The sequence below is a fragment of the Canis lupus genome, chromosome 25 (assembly GCF_011100685.1).
Source record: "Canis lupus familiaris isolate Mischka breed German Shepherd chromosome 25, alternate assembly UU_Cfam_GSD_1.0, whole genome shotgun sequence".
NCBI lineage: Eukaryota > Metazoa > Chordata > Mammalia > Carnivora > Canidae > Canis > Canis lupus.
In genome coordinates, this window is record NC_049246.1 from 17002967 (window position 1) to 17023512 (window position 20546).

Below are 20546 nucleotides of genomic sequence, written 5' to 3' on the forward strand. Positions count from 1 at the left end.
GAATTAGATCCTCCTTTTTTTTTTTTTTAAGATTTTATTTATTTATTCATGAGAGACACAGAGAGACAGGCAGAGGGAGAAACAGGCTCCACACAGGGAGCCTGACGCAGACCAATCCTGGGTTCCCAGAATCTCACCCCAGGCTGAAGGCAGCACTAAACCGCCGAGCCATGCTAAACCGCAGAGCCACTGGGGCTACACGAGTTAGGTCCTCTTATAAGTTCCTTTCTAGCTAATTCCAGGCAACTGACTTCCAGTCTCCCTACCCAAGTTCAGTGGCTTTTGTCATTCTGGCTTCTTAAAAAGCTTTCCTGTTTGTGCTTTTCTATTCTGGTTCTGGTTCTGATTTTTAAATTATTCTTCCTCCTAAATTTAATTTTTCTATTTCTTAGCTTCACAAGGGTGCCTTACCCTCATTCTGTTCATAGTTTTCCTTTGGCTTTTGTTTTCACCTCTGGAATTCTGACACTAAGATATTGTGATCATTTGTTTATTGTGTCTCAGTTTTTTTTTTTTAATAGTTTTCAGGAATGAGTTCACTTTTCTTAATATGAATTATAAGAGATTCAAGGACATTGTCACACTAGCACTTATTTGCATTCCAAACCCTTTCTTGTATCTCAGGCAAAAGGGTGGAGCTGTAGCTGCACACAAGGATCACTTGTCTATCTGGAGGCCTACAGTCTAGCTGCACAAGGGCTGCAGCATCCTTCCTAATGTTTCAGATGGAAGAAGCTGCAGACCTTTCCCCTAGAGCACCCAATAGCCATTATTCTAGGCTTTATCAGTCTTCTTGGCATCTGTGTTCTAACTTGGTATTTCCAGCTTGGTTTGTTTTCTGGGTTAGTTACACTACTGTGTCTGCTATCTGCATGTATCCATGGGACTAGGTGAGCTTGGAGTCCTCCTATTTCATCCTCTTACCTGGCTCCCCCCAGAATACCTGTCCTTGAGTGACCTATTATCCAAACCTACAAAACTAGATTCACCAATCCAAAATGTAATACCAAAAAAAAAAAAAAAAATGTAATACCATAAAGCAGTATTTTTGTCATATGATAGAAACTCTCTAAATATTTGTTGATTGAATGAATGAGAGAATGAATAAAAGAAAAACACCTTGCCCCACTCTACCTGGTCCCCTCAGACTGAGCTTATTTCTGCCATTGGCAGCCTTATTCGTGTCAGGGCCCAAGACTAGAAACTGAAGTTTGCTGATTGCTCCTTTTTCCTCAGTTCCTCTGTCTCCTTAGCCATCAAGATCTTTCAGACGTCTTCTTCAAAGGTTTGTTCAGTTTGATTTCATCTCAGGACAAAATTCTCACTTCAGCATTTTGAGTAGAAGTATAGAAGAAAATAAGATACTCCTGATCCTCATCTTACCACTAATTCAGCTGTGTTTTTCATCTGTAGGATGGAGAGATCAACTAGGAGATTTCTACGGTCCTTTACAGTTTTACTTTTTCTACATTGTAAAGCTTTATCTCCCTAGTGGTCCAACCCAGGTGAGGTATTATAGAACAAGCCTTCAGTAAAGTATAGCTTATTCATTTAAATGGATGTTTATATGTATTCCCTTCAACTTAAAGACATTTTTGTTCAAATTATTAAAGTAATACATGCTCATCATTTCAAAAAAGATTTTAGGGCTCCAGATAGAAAGTGAGGAGTACTTGGGTGGCTCAGTTAAGCTTCTAACTCTTGATCTCAGGCTCCAACTCTTGATCTCAGCTCCGTTTTGATCTCAAGGTTGTGAGCTCAAGCCTTGCATTGGGCTCCATGCTAGGCATCGAGCCTACCAGAAAAAAAGAGAGAAAAGTGAGTTTGCTTCTCACCCCAGCACTGCTCTCCAGGGGCACCCTGTATATCCTTGCAGAAATTTCTTACACTTCGCAGGTTATTGCATAACTTAGATACAATTAATATAGTTTAACAACTAGAGTGAATACAATACAATACCAATGCAAATTTGGTTACCTAAAGAGTGTCTTTTAGCAGGTGTAACTTACAACATTGCTTCAAGTTAATGCTTTGTCTCTTTATGTTAGTTCAAGTCTGGAAGGTGGATGCATTTTATTGGGATATATAAAGAGAAAATATATGTCTTCTTATTCCCCTTAGAGATGTGAAACATGCTACATATTCAAACTATGTAACAATTTGTTTTTTTTTTTTTCCTATGTGATATATTTGCATTTTTCCAATTTAGGGTACATGTGTATTTTGTATGGAAAATTCTTGTTCAAGTCCACATAGTATTCCACTGTATAGATATATCAGAATGCTTAGCCATTTACATCATTCAAGTTATTCATAGTATTTTATTATTAAAAACAATGCTGTAGTGAATGTGTCTTTTTTTTTTTAAGATTTTATTTATTTATTCATGAGAGACACAGAGAGAGAGGCAGAGACACAGGCAGAGGAAGAAGCAGGCTCCATGCAAGGAGCCCGATGCAGGACTTGATCCCGGGACTCCAGGATCCCGCCCTGGGCCAAAGGCAGGCACTAAACCGCTGAGCTACCCAGAGATCCCCCATAGTGAACATGTCTATAGAATTTTCTAAAAGTAGAAATCCTGGGTCACAGAACATACATATCTTAAATTTTTGTAGATACTGCCAAATTTCCTTCCAAATAGATTGTAATACATAAAATGATCCATGCACTATTTTAGAGGGTATACTTAATTTAAATTTTTATTTGAACCTATTTTCTACACTATTACTATGTTTATTAGGATCATAAGTAACAGGCAACAACTTAAGCTTTTTAACTCCCTTTCACTCCAAAAAGCTACCCAAAAATGTGAAATGGTATTAGAAATTGGTAGGTATTTCCTGTATCTTAAGAGCAGAACTGCAAGAACTGGAACCCAGAATTGGAAAACCAAAACTGGGACTCAGTGCATCTTGTTTCTGTGTATCTGTTTCATTTTTAACACTATTTCCCTGAAAACAAGTTTTCATTTTTTACCCAATTCACATGGCAAAATATTGCCATCACATGTTACCCAGATCCAGCAGCATACAGCCATTCTCAATCCCAGTGGTTAATCCATAGGAGAGAGAACATGAACTAGAAAAGGGGGGAGGGTGATCTAACTATAATGTTGTTATTCTCTATTCATCCATAATAATGATTTTTTTTAAAGATTTTATTTATTTATTCATAGACACAGAGAGAGAGGCAGAGGCAGAGACACAGGCAGGGGGAGAAGCAGGCTCCCTGCAGGGAGCCCGATGTGGGACTCGATCCCGGGTCTCCAGGATCACTCCCTAGGCTGCAGGCGGTGCCAAACCGCTGCGCCACCGGGGCTGCCCCATAATAATGATTTTTAAGGTACTTTCTGATTTATGAAGTCTTGGGACATTTCCCTGGTGAATCTCAGAGATCTATTTGTCACTTATTTAAATTTCAAAAACTGAAACTTTAGGTTCTATACTATATACAGACTCTGATAGGACTCTTTCCAGTGAACTTCTCTTGACTTTTTTTTATCAAAGTACTTGAGCTGACTTGGGAAAACAAGTCTTACTTTATCTGATTTCTTGTTACTCTCTGACATCATCTCCTATCTCATTTTCACCTTGTTCCAAGCACACCAACCCTTCCCTATCCTATTCTTTAAGCACACTCCCACCTCAAGGCATGTCCCTCTACTTAGAATCTTTTTCCCAGTGTGACTTACTAACACCCTTCCTTCAATTTCAGTTTTCTCAAATGTCTCTGAAATTACAGTATGTAATATCCCAATTCCCCTTCCCTGCTTTATTTTTCTTATCAGCACCTATCACTAATATACTATTTATTTTGTTAACGTACTTATTACTATTCCCCATCTCCTCCAAAAGAATATAAGTTCTATGAAAGCAGGAATTTAAACCTAGAATAGTATCTGAAATCTTGTAGGTGCTCATGTTTTGAATGAATGAACATATAAATTGGGCAACAGTGACATATGTTAGAATTGAGTGGGAAGAAGTTTGGGGTTATTTTTAAAATGTGGTCTCAGTTTTGCTCTTTGGGATAGGAATGGGAGATAAAACATTGTTTTTGTTTTTCTTAAAGCTATTGTATAATTTTAAAAACAATTCGACAGCACAGGGTGCCTTAAAGAGTTTAGATACAAAAAAAAAAGAGTTTAGATACATTCATTTTGATATTTTACTATAGACATTGTGTTATAATAGGAAAAAAACTTGAATCAGGACTTTGTAAATCTGAGTTATGCTACCTAACTAGGTGTTTGACCTTGTGCAAGTCACTTACTTGCTATAGATCTCCTTTTTCATCTGAAAATTGCTGGGCACTGTTCTGAGTTTCCCTTCTTTCTCTTGACCTTTTGATTTCAGAAGCTCTCTAATGAGTTTTGGTATTAATTTAAAATTGTTATCAATTTCACAGAATTATTTGTAAAAAAAAAAAAAAGCAAATTTTATCAAATTAACTAAGCTTGGTACATCCTTCAACAATTTCCTTTTAATTCTTAAATGTAGCCATCAGATATTGTGAAAAATGTCAGTTGATTAAACCTGACCGGGCACATCACTGCTCAGCATGTGACATGTAAGTATTACTCGTTTGTTTTTATTTGACTCTAGTACTGGAAATTGGTGACAGGAGAATGGAAGAGGAAGGAACATTTTATATGCTCTATACTTAACAAGTTCACTATATCGTCTCCCTTTATTTGCTATGTATACTGGGCTAACAAAAATATTTATATAAACTAGAATATACTTTGAAGTAATCTCAGTTAACAGTTCCTATGCTAGTTGATGGATATTTAATATTGATGAGCAAGTAAGTTATAACTCCTTGAGAATTTTATTTCCTGGATGGATTAAAAAAACTATCATTTAAAAAAACAGACTATCATGACAATTTTATTTTTATTGTTAATATTAAAACCTAACCACAAAAATGCTGTTTTCAATTACCATCTGTGACATTGTTGCCAAAAAAATTTGGAAGATTTTTTTGTGTATGTGTACTTGCGAGAAGGCAGGGTGTTGAACGAAAAGATCCATAGTTTGGGAATCTCTACTATTCCTTGAATTTTAGTTAGACAGGCTGTTTAACATTGTGAGTACTAGTTTATCCATTCCCTATGTTGCAGCAGTCACCTCTTAGCCACCTGGGGAGCTGTTCCAAGACTACCAGTGGATGCCCAAATGTTGTTAATATTTAACGTATTTGTTCCTAAAGTTTTATTTTTATGTGTTGCATATGATTAAAATAGCATAGGGATTCTGTATGTCATTTTATCTCTCTCAGCTAATTTGTACTATCTAATTACCTAGTGCTATATGTACCATATCATATTACAATGTCATTTGGTAGCTTAATTCCCAGTATTAAAAATCATCCTTTAGGGAACCCCGGGTGGCTTGACGGTTTAGGGCCTGCCGTCAGCCCAGGGCGTGATCCTGGAGACCTGGGATTGAGTCCCACATCGGGCTACCTGCATGGAGCCTGCTTCTCCCTCTGTCTGTGTCTCTGCCTCTCTGTGTGTGTGTGTCATAAATAAATAAATAAATAAATAAATAAATAAATAAATAGATAGATAGATAGATAGATAGATAGATAGATAGATAGATAGATAAATCTTTTTAAAAAAATCATCCTTTAACTATAAAAGGCCTTGTGGAAATACCAGAAGTTTTCTTTTTTTTTTTTTTTTTTTAAAGATTTTATTTATTTATTCATGAGAAATGCACAGAGAGAGGCAGAGACATAGGCAGAGGAAGAAGCAGGCTCCCTGCAGGGATCCTGATGTGGGATTCGATTCTAGGACCCCAAGATTGTGACCTGAGCTGAAGGCAGACACTCAACCACTGAGCCACCCAGGTGCCCTTGTGTTGGAGACTTTTCTTTTTTTATTTATTTATGATAGTCACAGAGAGAGAGAGAGAGAGACAGAGAGGCAGAGACACAGGCAGAGGGAGAAGCAGGCTCCATGCACTGGGAACCCGACGTGGGATTCGATCCCGGGTCTCCAGGATCGCGCCCTGGGCCCAAAGGCAGGCGCCAAACCGCTGCGCCACCCAGGGATCCCCAGAAGTTTTCTATAACCTAGTGTTTACTAGGTTAGTTTTTTTGTTGCTTTTGTTTTTTTGTTTTTGTTTTTTTGAGAGAGGGAGAAAGGGGGAGAGAGAGAATCTGAAGCAGGCTCTATGCCCAGTGTGGAGCCCAATGTGGGGCTCAGTTTTACAAACTGAGCTCATGACCTGAGCTGAAATCAGGAGTCCGACACTTCACCCACTGAGCTACCCAGATACCCTTAGTTGGTTTTTCTAAGATATTATTTGTAAAGATAAAAATTTAAGCCAAAGACAGAGAAAATTATGAGAAATTAGAATTCAGGGAATTTTTATGCAAGGATTTTCTTACACTTTGTTTTTTAGGTGTATTCTTAAGATGGATCATCACTGTCCTTGGTATGTATAAAAAATAGAGGAAATCACATGGGGGTGGAAAGGTTGTAAGGAGAGAATTGAGAGTAATTTACCTCAGCATTCATAAATTTTGAAGGTCAATTCAGTTAATTACTCAATATTGATCTAGTCCCAATTATATATATACATGTTTATATTAAATGTATTCCCTTAAATATATATTCTGATGTTATTAACCCAAGGAAGTATATATTAGGAAGTAACATTAAAATTCCAGATTCCTCATAGAATTTATTAAAAACACACATCCACCCACAATTTAAAAAGATACTGCTCCATACTTCCCAAATGACCCATTTCTAAGTAATAATGATTTTTTTAATCTGTCATATGTATTGTTGTTTTTGTTTACTATAGTTAAAAAATAACATTAAAACTTGCCATCTAACCAATTCTAAGTAGTTCAGTCGTATTAAGTATGTTCACATTGGGTAACCAATCGTTAGAACTTTCTCATCTTGCAAAACTAAAATTCTGTACCCATTACCACCCCTCTAGCCCCTCGCAAACACCATCATGTTGTTTCTGAGAGTTTGTAATTTGTCTTATTTTTACAGTGTGACTTTCTTTATTCTTCTAGGGTGAATAACTGTGTGGGATTTTCTAATTACAAATTCTTCCTGCTGTTTTTATTATATTCCTTGTTATATTGCCTTTTCGTGGCTACAACAGTTTTACAGTACTTTATAAAATTCTGGACGGTAAGTCTTTTTTCTATCTTAAAACATATATTTAAGACTTTTTAAGATTCTATATTCATAAAGAATTCATTCTTTTTTATAAGTCGATGCACTTTATTTCAGTTTTGTTAGGTAGAATTTATAATGGATCAGAAAGCAGATGGGATTAGTTTACCTTCATATGTTTATTTGTAAATAAATGGATATTAAATAGGATATAGTGAGCTTTTTTAAATGACAATATTTTCAGTAATATTCTAACAGTAGAGACCTATCAGGTTTAGGGAAGTAATTGCTTTTACTTGAGTTCAACAGACTTACTGCAGTTTTACAGTAGTAAAAATGAAATTGCCAATACGCCAAATAACCACTAATCTGATTCCTGCCTCTGTAGATGTTAATCCTTTTCTGACTTGAGTTGTAAATGTTTTCTTTCTATTTTCAATTTATATCTTATAACCGTTTTCTTTTTTTATTTAAATGTAATTAGCCAACATATAGTACATTAATTTCAGATGTAGAGTTCAATCATTTATCAGTTTTGTATAACATCCAGTGTTCATCACATCATGTGCCCTCCTTAATGTTCATCACCTAATTACCCCATCCCCCAACCAACCTCCCCTGCCACAACCCTCAGTTTGTTTCCTGTAGTTAAGAGTCTCTCATTATAACCGTTTTTATCAAATCAAAGTTTTATATTTATAAAGCAGTATTTTCATGATTTCTTTTATTAAAGTATTTATTTTTTATTTATTTATTTATTTATTTATTTATTTATTTATTTATTTATTTATTTTAGAGAGTGTGTACATGCATCCATGTACATGAACCAGGGGAAGAGGGAGAGGGACAAGCAGACTGTGCTGCAAGCCCTACAGAGGGCTCAATCTCATGACCTGGGACCCTGAGATCGGACCCCAGCCAAAACCAAGAGTTCAATGCTCAACTGACTGACAGGTGCCCCTATGATTTCTGATTTTCTGATTATTTATTTAAAAGCAGTACTTTGGAGGCACCTGGATAGCTCAGTCTGCTTGTCCCTTTCCCTCTCCCTCCTGAATTGTAATAGTCAGATAGAGGAGGTGGTTTGGAGTATGAACTCTGGATTGGTTAGTATGTATACGAGAAGTTTATTCCTTGCTGTCACTTAAGAACTGAATAGCTAGCTGTGGGAGAGGTGGTTTCTCTTCAGTTAGCAAGGCCTCAGATGCCAGAGCATCAAGCATACAGAAAATAAGGGTGACTCAGTTAGTTAAGCATCCAACTCTTGATTTTGGCTCAGGTCATGATCTCAAGGTTGTGAGATCAAGTCCTGTGTTGGCCTCTGTGCTGGGCTCCCTCTGCCTACCGTCTGCTACCACCACCCTGCCAACATTCACTCACTCTCTCACTCTCTGTCTCTCTCAAAAATAAAAATAGACAAGAATAAAAAAAGTAAGAATATAATGTGGCAGGAGCTGTTACTCCAGTTTCAAAGTTAAAAACTGAGGTTAGAGGAGTTAGGAAAATAGCCAGAATTTGCACATAGATATCTCTAATTCAACATCCAACTACTTTTCATTGTGAGTTGCTATTCATAGTCATACTTGGGAATTACATAATTAAAACCTCAAATTGGGAACCCTGGGTGGCGCAGCGGTTTGGCGCCTGCCTTTGGCCCAGGGCGCGATCCTGGAGACCCGGGATCGAATCCCACGTCGGGCTCCCGGTGCATGGAGCCTGCTTCTCCCTCTGCCTGTGTCTCTGCCTCTCTCTCTCTGTGTGTGTGTGACTATCATAAATTAAAAAAAAAAAAAAATCTGTTTAAAAAAAAAAAATAAAACCTCAAGTCATCAAGCACAATTATTTTTCCAAAAAATATCTAATACATTTTAGAAGGAATTTCATTCGCTAAAACATTGTTGGATTTTTAAACTTTGGGTATTTAAAACCAGGGAATGCTAGTAATTACAGTGCCTCTGTGCATATTAGAAAAGAGTACCCCAGTTCTATGTGGTCTCAGCCCAATGAATTTTGGATCCTACTGTTCCCCTGCTTCTAAGCACCTTTATTCAGTTTATAACGTGCTTAACCCTACTTCATTTTACATGAAGAGGATTCAGTGCCAGATAAAGCCTAAATTAAAGAATTTCACATTTCTTTGTCAGAAACTTCATCAGTGTTTGCATATAATGATTTATTAATTAAAGAAGAAATATTTTTTGGGGGGTGGCTTAGTTCACTAGGCATCTGACTCTTGATTTTGGCTCAGGTCATGATCTCAGGGTCATGAGATCAAGTCCCAAGGAACCTACTTGGGATTTTCTCACCCTCTCTCTGTGTCCCTCCATCACTTATGTGCATGCTGTGTGTCTTTCTCTTAAAAAAAAAGAAAAAATATATTTTTAATTTTTTTTTCAGATTTATCATGAGTAAGGAAAGACTAGTAAACTTTATCTATTTCTTCATTAACAAATATTTAGTATCTACTATGTGCCAGGCAGTGTTCTAGGCACTTTGGATATATCAGTGAACAAAAGAGAGTCTTGTTTTTATAGAACTTACTTTTGAGAAAAGGAAGGCATATAAGAATAATAAATAAGTAAACTCTATTATACATTAGAAAGTAAACACTATGAAAAAAGTAAAAGTAGAGCAGGATAAGGGATATGAATAGTGTATGGAGGGAGAGTGACAGAGGCAATTAGAAGTGTTAAAGAGGGTGATCAGGCTAGACCTCAGTAAGATCAGAATTGAGCAAAGTTTTGAAGGAAGTTAGTGGACACATGAGAGCACCTAAATATATTGAGCAAATATTAACAGATCTATAGAGAGAGATAGGGAGCAATACAATAATAGTAGGGACTATAGTACCCCACTTTTATCAATGGATAGCTCATCCAGACAGAAAATCAATAAGCTTTGGCATTAAGATGATACATTAGACCAGTTGGACTTAACCAGATATACAGAACACTCCATCCAAAAGAAACAGAAAACACAATGGTATAAAACTAGACATCAATTACAAAAAAGAAAACTGGAAAACTCACCAATAAGAATGCTCTGAAATAACCTAACTTTACATCTTAAGGAACTAGAAAAAGAATATACAAGCCACAGTTAGTACAAGGAGGGAAATAACAAATCAGATTGGAAAAAAATTAAACAGGGACTAAAAAGACAATAGAAAAAGTCAGTGAAAGAGCTGTTTTTTGAAAAGATAAACAAATTAGTCTAACCTTTACCTAGACTTACCAAGAAAGAAAGAGGACTCAAAATCAGAAGTGAAAGAGGAAACATTATTTCTAATATCACAGAAATACAAAGTATCATAAGAAACTACTATGAACAATTTTATACTAGCAAATTGGACAACTTAGCAGAAATGAATACTTCCATAGAAAATACAATTGCCAAGACTGAATCATGATGAAATAGAAAATCTGAAGAGATTAATCCCCAGTAAGGAGATTAAATCAGTAATCAATAGATTCCCAATAAACAAAAGTCAAGGACCAGATGGTTTGGTAGTAAATTCTGCCAAACATTTAAAGAACTAATGCCAGTCCTCAAAATCTTCCAAAAACATAGAAGAGGGAACACTCCTAAATTCATTTTAGGAGGCCAGTATTACCCTGATACCAATAATGGACAAGGACACTATAAAAAAAGAAAATTATAGGCCAATATCCTTGTTGAACAAAGATGTAAAAATCTTAAAATATGAGGGAGTTCAACAATACGTTAAAGAGATCATACACCAGGATCACATGGAATTTATTCCAGGGATGCAGGTATGGTTCAGCATTTTTAAATTAATCAGCATGACATACCACATTAACAAATGAAGGGGAGGGGGATCCCTGGGTGGCGCAGCAGTTTGGCGCCTGCCTTTGGCCCAGGGCGCGATCCTGGAGACCCGGGATCGAATCCCACATCAGGCTCCTGGTGCATGGAGCCTGCTTCTCCCTCTGCCTATGTCTCTGCCTCTCTCTCTCTCTCTCTCTCTGTGTGACTATCATAAATAAATAAAAATTAAAAAAAAAATGAAGGGGAAAAAATCATGTGATTATCAATAGATGGAGAAAAGCATTTGATAAAATTCAGCATCCATTTTTGGTAAAAATTCTTAACCAGGTATAGAGGGAACATACCTCAACACAATAAAGGCCATATATGACCAGCCCACAGCTAACATAATACTCAGTGATGAAAAGCTTAAAGCTTTCCTCCAAGGATTAAGAACAAGACCAGGATTCCTATTCTTGCTATTTATTCAACACAATAAGTATCAGAAGTCCTAGATATAGCAATGAGGCAAGAAAAAAAAAAAGGAATTCAAATAGGAAAGAAGCAAACCTATTTGCATAATACATGATATTATATTTAGAATACCCTAAAGACTCCACCAGAAAACTGTTAGAACTGAGAAGCTAATTCAGAAAAGTTGAAGGGTTCAAAATTAGTTGCATTTCTATACACTAGTAACAGGCTATCAAAAGAGAAATTGAGACGCCTGGGTAGCTCAGCAGTTGGGCACCTATCTTTGGCTCAGGTCGTGATCCTGGGATTTGGGATTGAGTCCCACATTGGGCTCCCTGTGAGGAGCCTGCTTCTCTCTCAGTCTGTGTCTCTCATGGATAAATAAATAAGTCTTTAAAAAAAAAAAAGAAATTAAAACAATCTCATTTACACTTGGATCAAAAAGGTCAAAATACATAAGTATTTATTCCCTAGGAATAACCAAGGAGATGAAAAGAGACTTGTACATTGAGAACTATAAGAGATTGATGAAAGCTGTTGAAGTCACAAATAAATAGAAAATTAATCTGTGCTCACAGGCTGGATGAATTAATATTATTATAAAATGTCTGTACTGCCAAAAGCCATCTATAGATCTAGTGTACTCCCTAATTAAATTCCAATGACATTTTTCACAGAAATAGAACAAACAATTCTAAAATTTCTGTGGAACCACAAAAGACCCCAAATAGCCAAGGCAGTCTTGAAGAAAGCTGGAGGTATCACACTTCCTGATTTCAAACCATATTACAAAGATGTGAATCTTTGATCAGTTAATTTACAGCAAAAGAACCACGAGTATGCAGTGGGTAAAGGACAATCTCCATAATAAATAATGTTGGGAAAAATGGACAGCTACATGGAAAAGAATGAAACTGGATCCCTGTCTTACATTATACAAAAATCATTTCCAAGTGAATTAAAGACTTGAACATAAGACCTGAAACCATAAATCTCCTAGATGGAAAACATAGGCAGTAAGCTCTGTCACATTGGTCTTGGTGATTATTTTTTAGATTTGACCCCCAAAGCAAAAGCAACCAAAAGCAACCAAAAGCTAAAATAAACAAGTGGAACTACATCAGACTTTGAAGATTCTATACAGCAAAAGAAACCATTAATAAAACAAAAAGTCAGCTTAATGGGATAAGATATTTGCTAATCATACATCTGATAAGGGCTTAATAGACAAGTTAGATAAAGATTGCCTACAACTCCATAGCCAAAAAAAAAATTTTTTTAAATGGACAGAGGATCTGAGTAGTCATTTTTACAAAGACATGGATGGCCAGCAGGTACATGAAAAAGTACTCAATGTCACTAATCAGGGAAATGCAAACCAAAATCACAATGAGGGCAGCCCAGGTGGCTCAGCGATTTAGCGCCTCCTTCAGCTCAGGGTGTGATCCTGGAGACCCGGGATCAAGTCCCACGTTGGGCTCCCAGCATGGAGCCTGCATTTCCCTCTGCTTGTGTCTCTGCCTCTCTCTCTCTCTCTCTCTCTCGCTCTCTCTCGTGCTCTCTCTCTCTCTATCTCTTGTGAATAAATAAATAAAATCTTTAAAAAAAATCACAATGAGACTTCAACTCTTACCTGTTAGAATAGCTGTTATCAAATGATGCAAAGTAACTAATGTTGGCAAGGATGTAGAGAAAAGGGAACCCATGTACTGTTGGTGTGAATGTATATTGGTTTAGCCACTAGGGAAATAGTATGAAGAGTCCTCACAAAATTAGAATTACTGTATGATCCAACAATTCTACTGGATACTTATGCAAAGGAAATGGAAACACTAACTTGAAAAGTTAGTAACCTCATGTGCTTTGCAGCTTATTTATAATGGCCAAGTCATGGAAACAACCTAAGTGTCCATCAGCAGATGAATGGATGAAGAAAATTGTGTGTGTGTGTGTGTGTGTGTGTGTAATGGAATATTACTTGGCCATAAAAACATAGGAAATCCTGCCATTTTTGGCCACATGGGTGGGCCTGGAGGACATTACACTAAGTACAATAAGTCAGAGAAAGACAAATACTATTTTTGTCACTTACACGTAGAATCAAAAAAAATTTTTTTTAACTGATAACAGGTTGGTGAATGTTGGGGCAGTGGGTGGGAGATAGGAAAAGTGGGTGAAGGTGCTTAAAATGACATTAAAAAGTCCTGGGTATGTAATGCACAACATGGTGACTATAGTTAAGTGTATTTCAAGATCACTAAGATATAGTATATGTTAAAAGATGTCATCACTAGAAAAAAATTTTGTAACTGTGGTATGGATGTTAACCAGACTTATTGTGATGATCATTTTGCAGTGTGTATGTATAGTGATTCATGTTTTACCCTGAAGCTAATGTTAAATGTCAGTTATATCTCAGCTTTTAAAAAACAGTATGATCAGGGTAGATTTCAGAAGATAAGATTTGAGCGAAGACTTGAAGGAGTTAGTGGATATTCGAGAGAAGAATGTTTTTGAGGAAACATCTGGACTTTAGAGCAAAGGCCCAAAAGTAGGAGTGTCCCTACCATGTTTGTGGAACAAGGAGGCTAGTGTGGCTAGAGTAAAATGAGCAAGAATGGGACTAATGAGAAGTCCAGGCAGTGGGCCTTGGAGAGTGTTGGAAGACTGTGTCTTTCATGCTGAGTGAAACTGGAGCAGAGGAGTGACATGGTCTCATTGTAATGGATTGCTCTGATTGTGGAGCTGAGATGAGACCGATGTCAAGTGACGGCACCTCTTATAAGGCTTTTGCCATAGCAGTGAGTGAAGGTGGTAAGAAAGTCTCAGATATAGTTTTTAGAAAATACTAATCAGAAGTTTTTAAATAAAAACTATTTACTAAAAAAATTCTTTCCTAGATATAAATCTGTTTTAAAACAGTGGAAAAGTATATATGTAAAGTGTACCTTGAATGTACCTGAGGAGCTAAATATTCTTGTTTGTTTTCTCTTTTGTGTTTTTGGAGAAAATGTCAATGACCTTAGAGAACAACATCTTAGTGTTCCTTCAAAACAAAAGATTTATAAAACTAGCATTCAGGATAATTTTGTATAAAATTTGGTTTCTTAATACATTATCTCTATTTGTACAAGCTTTGCCGCAGGAAATCTACAGAGAGTTGTCCAAAGGTAAAATAACATTATTGCCATGCCATTCTTGTGACATTTATAGTAAATATGTATAATACTCATTTGCTTCACAAGATGGGAAGTTGAAGAATCACTTGTTATGTTTAAAAGATACTGTGGTTACTCTGGGAGACAAGAGTACAAAATAAATGTCAGAATAATCTAATGCTAAAAACCTTCATTTTACTTGGCAAACAATGTTTAAATCAAGCAGGACCACCTGGTGTTCTAGTGGAGTCTGATTTGCCCACATGGCTTTATTTTAAGAGCTGACACTTAAAGCCTTCCTCTTTCTCCTATTAATACATACTAATTTCTTCTAGGTTAAGATTTTGCTTCTGTTAAAATGAATATAGCCATAAGAATGGGTAACAGCAGTTATTTTAGTTCACTAGTACCTTATGGAAATGTATTTACCAAAATTACTTATTACCAAAAAACCTGTGTAAGAATTGAGTGAGGATAAAAGTAGAAATTGAACAGCTGAGGCATGGGGATATTTGCTGGGATGTTCCAAAAATAGAAATTAAAGAAGTGCATAAATACATTTATCACAATTAGTGTCTGGTTAGCAGCATGTATAATTAAAATAAGCAAATATTTTAGCATAGATAACTAGGAAAACTCATGTATATCCTGGATTTCAGGGGAAGCTTATGAATATATGCATAAAGTACAAAAGAAAGATGTTGAATTAAAAAGGGCATCTTTTTATTTCATTAAAAATAAGTACTAAATTTTTTTTAATGTTTAGGAATAACTTTTTAAATGACTTTCCACCTCTTATATGAGCAAGCTCCTTTGATAATGTCAATTTTCTGTCTTTAGAGATGTTGCTTTTGGATTTATCATCTGAATTTATATTCTTCGTATCTGGCAAGATTTTTGGTAGATTCAACAGTCTTTAGGAAGAATCACATGGTAATATATTTCAGAGGCTGACTGTTCTGACCTCTTCTTTTTTCCTTCCTCAGAATGAACTCTCTGATACTCGTGCGAAGTTCCACGTACTTTTCCTTTTCTTTGTGTCCACAATGTTCTTCATCAGCGTCCTGTCACTTTTCAGCTACCACTGCTGGCTAGTCGGGAAAAACAGAACAACAATAGGTACGTAGGATAAGAGAAATAATAATTATTTAGGAAAATGACCATAACTGGCTATGAAATCATGAGGACATACATGATGAAGAAGTATAAAATAATTCTGTATTAAGGTTACCTGTAACTGAATAAGAACAGTAGGTACATAATAAATGTAGTTTCATTATTTTAAAGATTGAGGACCTGAGATTGGCATTTATACATATTTTCAGTAGTGCATTGTATATAAAAGAACTAATGGTGTATATATATATATATTTTTTTAAGATTTATTTATTTATTTTAGAGACAGAGAGTGAGCATGAGCCTATAGTGGGGCGGGGATGGGGGGGAGGGCTAAAGGGAGAGGGAGAGGAGAGAAGCAGACTCCCTGCTGAGCATGGAGCCTGATCACAGGGCTGGCTCAATCTCAGGACCCCAAGATCACGACCTGAGCTTGAAACCAAGAGTCAGTCGCTGAACAGACTAAGCCACCCAGGAGCCTCCATAAGAATTTTAATAAATAAAAGCTATTTCCTACATTTACACAATGTCTTTTCAAAAATAAACCTATAAAAGTAGACAATTTACATGTTATGTGAAGGTTCATTCCCAAAATGCAAAAGAAAAAAATTTAAATCCTTACTTACAGCTTATCTTTGTGTGTGTTTTTTTTTAAAGAATTTGTCTATTTATTTGAAAGAGGGAGAGGACACACACACATACACAAGCAGGGGGAGGCACAGAGAGAGAGGGAGAGAGAACCTCAGTCTGACTCTGCACTAAGTGTGGAGCCCACCTGGCTCAGTCTCATGACCCTAAGATCATAACCTCACCTGAAATCAAGTGTCCAATGCTCAACCAACTGAGTCATCCAGGTGCCCCTACAGCTTATCTTTTAGCTAAAACATGTGTTCTTTACTTTTTTCTCCACAGTTGATTTCACACTGGCATGTTCCATGATTGAGGCTAAAGAATAGTGTTTTTGACATGGTTAATCATCTTCATCTTTATGTCAATTGACAGTAAAACTTACATATCACTAATATCAGCATTTATTTCCTTTTTTTGCTTATTTTTTCAAAGTGAAATATAGGGGAAGAATTCAGTAAGGTATTAAAATAATTGGACAAACATTTCCTAAATAAGGGTGGTGTGGTATTGTTCAAACTAAGCTATTACCCTGTAAGCAGCCACTGTGCTGGAACTGAAATATTTAGGCATTGGCTAATGTACCAAGATACAAAATAGGGATTTGTCACATTGTTTAATAAGAAAGTCAAAGACTCCTTGATATCTAAAGCCAGTATGTCTGCCAGGGGAATTAGAGGCAGGTGGGTTATAATTCAGAAAGATGACATTTGAGGGAGAGTTTTAGATATGTTTACATTTGGATTGATTTAATGTTGTGTCTTACTGAGTCATGTAAAGGTGTGATGGGCTCCAGGGTAAAGATTTCTAGTCCTTTCTTCCCCAGTTCACTCTCCATGTGGATCTCTCCTCCAGTTCATTCTATCAAGCCTTCATCCCTCTTCTGTGTAAACTTTCTCATATCTAGTAATTAGTTATCCTCTTCACAGACTACCCTGCCATCTCCTTACCTTTAATCAGTGATGATAATAAAAAGGAAGAAATTTCACATAGAAAAGTAGATTTATTTTCTTTTCTTTTCTTTTTAAGATTTTATTTATTTATGAGAAACACAGAGAGAGAGAGGCAGAGACTAGGCAGAGGGAGAAGCAGACTCCTCGCGGGGAGCCTGACACGGGACTCGATCCCTGGTGGGGATCAGGCCCTGAGCCGAAGGCAAATGCTCAACCACTGAGCCACCCAGGCCCTAGATTTCTTTTCAAAACTTGATAAATCTGGTAACAGTGGGCCCATTTTCCTATCTGGCATCCTTCAGATGGAACTGAGTAGTAGCTGACTGCTTTGGATGGAAGCCTGAACGCTTTAATTTGCCATAGTTTCAAGCCTGCTTCATTTCCTCCCCAGCCCTATAGTTATGAGAGAGGAGGGCTTTGTGGGAAACCCATTGTTCTGTTTAAACAGTATTCTTCAATTATTTTTGCCAGTGACTACATTAAGAAAGGCATTGTTTATACTGTGACCTAGTGCATGAACACGTTTATAAAATTATATAAATAAGCAAAAATTTTACAAAACACCATTAATCTCTACTGTGTGTGATGTACTCTAATATTTTCTGTTCTAGTCCATTAAAAAAGAAATGCTTTTCACACACACACACACAAAATAGGTATGAGAAACACCTATTAAGGTGTTTTATCCCATACTTTGAAAAAACTACCCTGGCACACCATTTCCTTTACAGCTCACCTTCCACACCCCTGGCCCTTGGCTAGTTCTCCACTGCTCCTTCCAGAGTTCTGTTCTGTTCTTTGAGGTATCACCTCTACCCTTCTCTGTAACTGTCACCTACGTATCTTGAGACCATTTCCCCAATTTAAAGTCTCTGGGATGTGATCATTCCAAATAGGTAAGCCTGGTCCCTTTGATTCTCATGGCTAATTGTTCCCATAAACTAAACATTGAACCTTTTAATCTCTTAAAACTGAAGAGCCCCTAAAATTTCCAATTTGAACTTTCCATTGTCCACTCTTCATCCTTGCAGCTCTCCTTTGTTGTACTCCAGCTATATTTCCTCTTTTACACTGCTGGCATTCTCCCAAGCATTCCTTTCCCTTTTGGTCTCATTTCTCACCTTTTTGATTCTAGATCCTGTAACAGAAGACTTTACCAACTCTTGACAGCGCTCTCACACTATACCTGCCCTGGCTTTCTCCCATAATTCAGTTGCTGAACAATGACCTGGATTAGTCTAGCTCTCCACTTTACCCACAAGTATGCTGGGGCTGTAGAAAGCTGTGGAAGGCAGTCTTACTCCCACAGTGATTGGTGCACCTACACATTTAAAGTCTCAGACCTCACTTGGGTCCTCTACTCTATTTGGCAGTCATACCACCTGTTTCTGAAAAAATTAGAAGTTCTTATTTTCTCCCCTTTATAACCTCATACAGACATTTCTCCTTTCAAACTCATCATTGTCACTCTGCCTGTAACTTCTTTTTTTTTTTTTAAAGATTTTATTTATTTATTCATAGACACAGAGAGAGAGAGGCAGAGACACAGGCAGAGGGAGAGGGAGAAGCAGGCTCCATGCAGGGAGCCCGATGCGGGACTCAATCCCGGGTCTCCAGGATCACACCCCAGGCTGCAGGCGGCGCCAAACCGCTGCGCCACCAGGGCTGCCCTGCCTGTAACTTCTAAGGACAAATTTTTTTCTGGAATCTAAGGTTAATCTTTAGAACTCTTCTAGAGGTTGTCCCATTCTTCTAGAATTTTCTTCCATAAATTTTTACTTTTCTGTATCATCAACCTTTCCCAATTTCTCTCTCCCTGGCTTCTTATCCTTAGCTTATAAAACATGCTAAAATGCATTGTATTTTTGAATTAAAAAAAACCTTTATCTTGTGAAATGTGTACTTTTCTCTAGCCCCCACTCTCACTTAACAGCCAAACTTGAAATAATGGTTTCTGATCACCATCTGCTTCTTTATCTGTCATTTGTTGTTCAAGATCATGCTCACATACCACCATCCCCATGACACATAAAACTCTATCAAAGGGCAGTTTTGTTAGATTTTGTGGGTTTGAGGGTTCTTTGCTAAGGATTTCATCTAATTTACCTTTGGATCTCAAACACCTGGTACTATACCATTCAGCACATAGAAAGAATTTCATAAGTAATAAATGAGTGAAGTTGCAGGAGATAGCATATCTTTTTAAAAGGTGAGATACATGGGACTCCTGGGTGGCTCAGCGGTTGGGCACCTGTCTTTGGTTCAGGTCGTGATCCTGGGATCTCAGGATCTGGGATCGAGTCCCACATCAGGCTTCCTGCATTAAGCCTGCTTCTCCCTCTGCCTATGTTTCTGCCTCTGTCTCTCACTCTGTATCTTTCATGAATAAATAAATAAATCTTTAAAAAAAAAAAAAAAAGGTGAGATACAGTGAACACACGTAGATTTTTAGTAATATAAGAATTTTTTTCAAATTTTCATTTTATAAAGCTGATGAAATACTCAGGTGGTATTTTTTCTCAAATAAGTCTCAGAAACTTATCTTTTAATTATTACAATATCTTATTTATTTTAAATTATATTTATATAATTTTGATATCAAAGATTAAAGCAAGAAAATTGCTACTTTCCATCCTTGTATAATATTTAATTAACTTTTTTTTTATATATATATATGTACATATAACAGAATCATTCCGCTCACCCACATTTTCATATGGACCTGATGGAAATGGTTTTTCTCTTGGATGCAGTAAAAATTGGAGACAAGTCTTTGGTGATGAAAAGAAATACTGGCTACTTCCAATATTTTCAAGGTAATTTATAAAATGCAGGTCTCAGAAGTTATAGAATCTGTGATAGTCTGTCTCTGGTTCAATGTCTTAGGACTTAGAGAACACAGTATATAGTGATATTCTTAGGAGTTTTGAGAATGAAAACTCAGAACATTTTAATTATATAAAATATTTTATTGTTTGTGTTTTTTATTTAACTCCCCAAAGAGTTTGGGTATATATTTGAATGGAAAGTAGGAAGAAAAGATGATTCATAAAAATAGCAATCACTCTTTTTCCTTGAAGATGAAAATATGTTGTTTGAAGTAGAGAATCATAAGAATTTATGTTTATTAGCTGTATCTTCAAAGATTCTGTCACAGGTTATGTATTCTGTTGTGTCTTAAAAGAAGACAACATGTCATACAATTTTTAACTTCAAATTTAAATGAAAGTATATGCTTGAGATGATTCATAGTTTCCTTTTCTCCCAGATTCCCAGCCTTCTTAGGCCACCTATATACCAAAG

The 20546-nt window shown here is 36.5% G+C and overlaps 1 protein-coding gene across 12 annotated transcripts in view; it reads left to right on the top strand.

Annotated features, from left to right (window-relative positions):
- The window catches only part of ZDHHC20 (zinc finger DHHC-type palmitoyltransferase 20), a 77920-nt gene that overhangs the window by 41775 nt on the left and 15599 nt on the right, over window positions 1-20546 (top strand). For 6 of the 12 annotated variants that reach the window (XR_005378484.1, XR_005378485.1, XR_005378486.1 and 3 more), the window contains exons 5-9: window positions 4500-4569; window positions 6411-6443; window positions 7042-7162; window positions 15534-15666; window positions 19933-20059. Coding sequence is in view for 2 of the 12 variants with exons in the window: in XM_038573488.1 (XP_038429416.1) it covers window positions 4500-4569; window positions 6411-6443; window positions 7042-7162; window positions 15534-15666; window positions 19933-20059 (484 nt within the window). In the remaining 10 variants the exon portion in view is untranslated. The remainder of the gene's footprint in view (window positions 1-4499; window positions 4570-6410; window positions 6444-7041; window positions 7163-15533; window positions 15667-19932; window positions 20060-20546) is intronic. The other 6 variants (XR_005378488.1, XR_005378487.1, XR_005378490.1 and 3 more) reach the window with 2 other exon arrangements.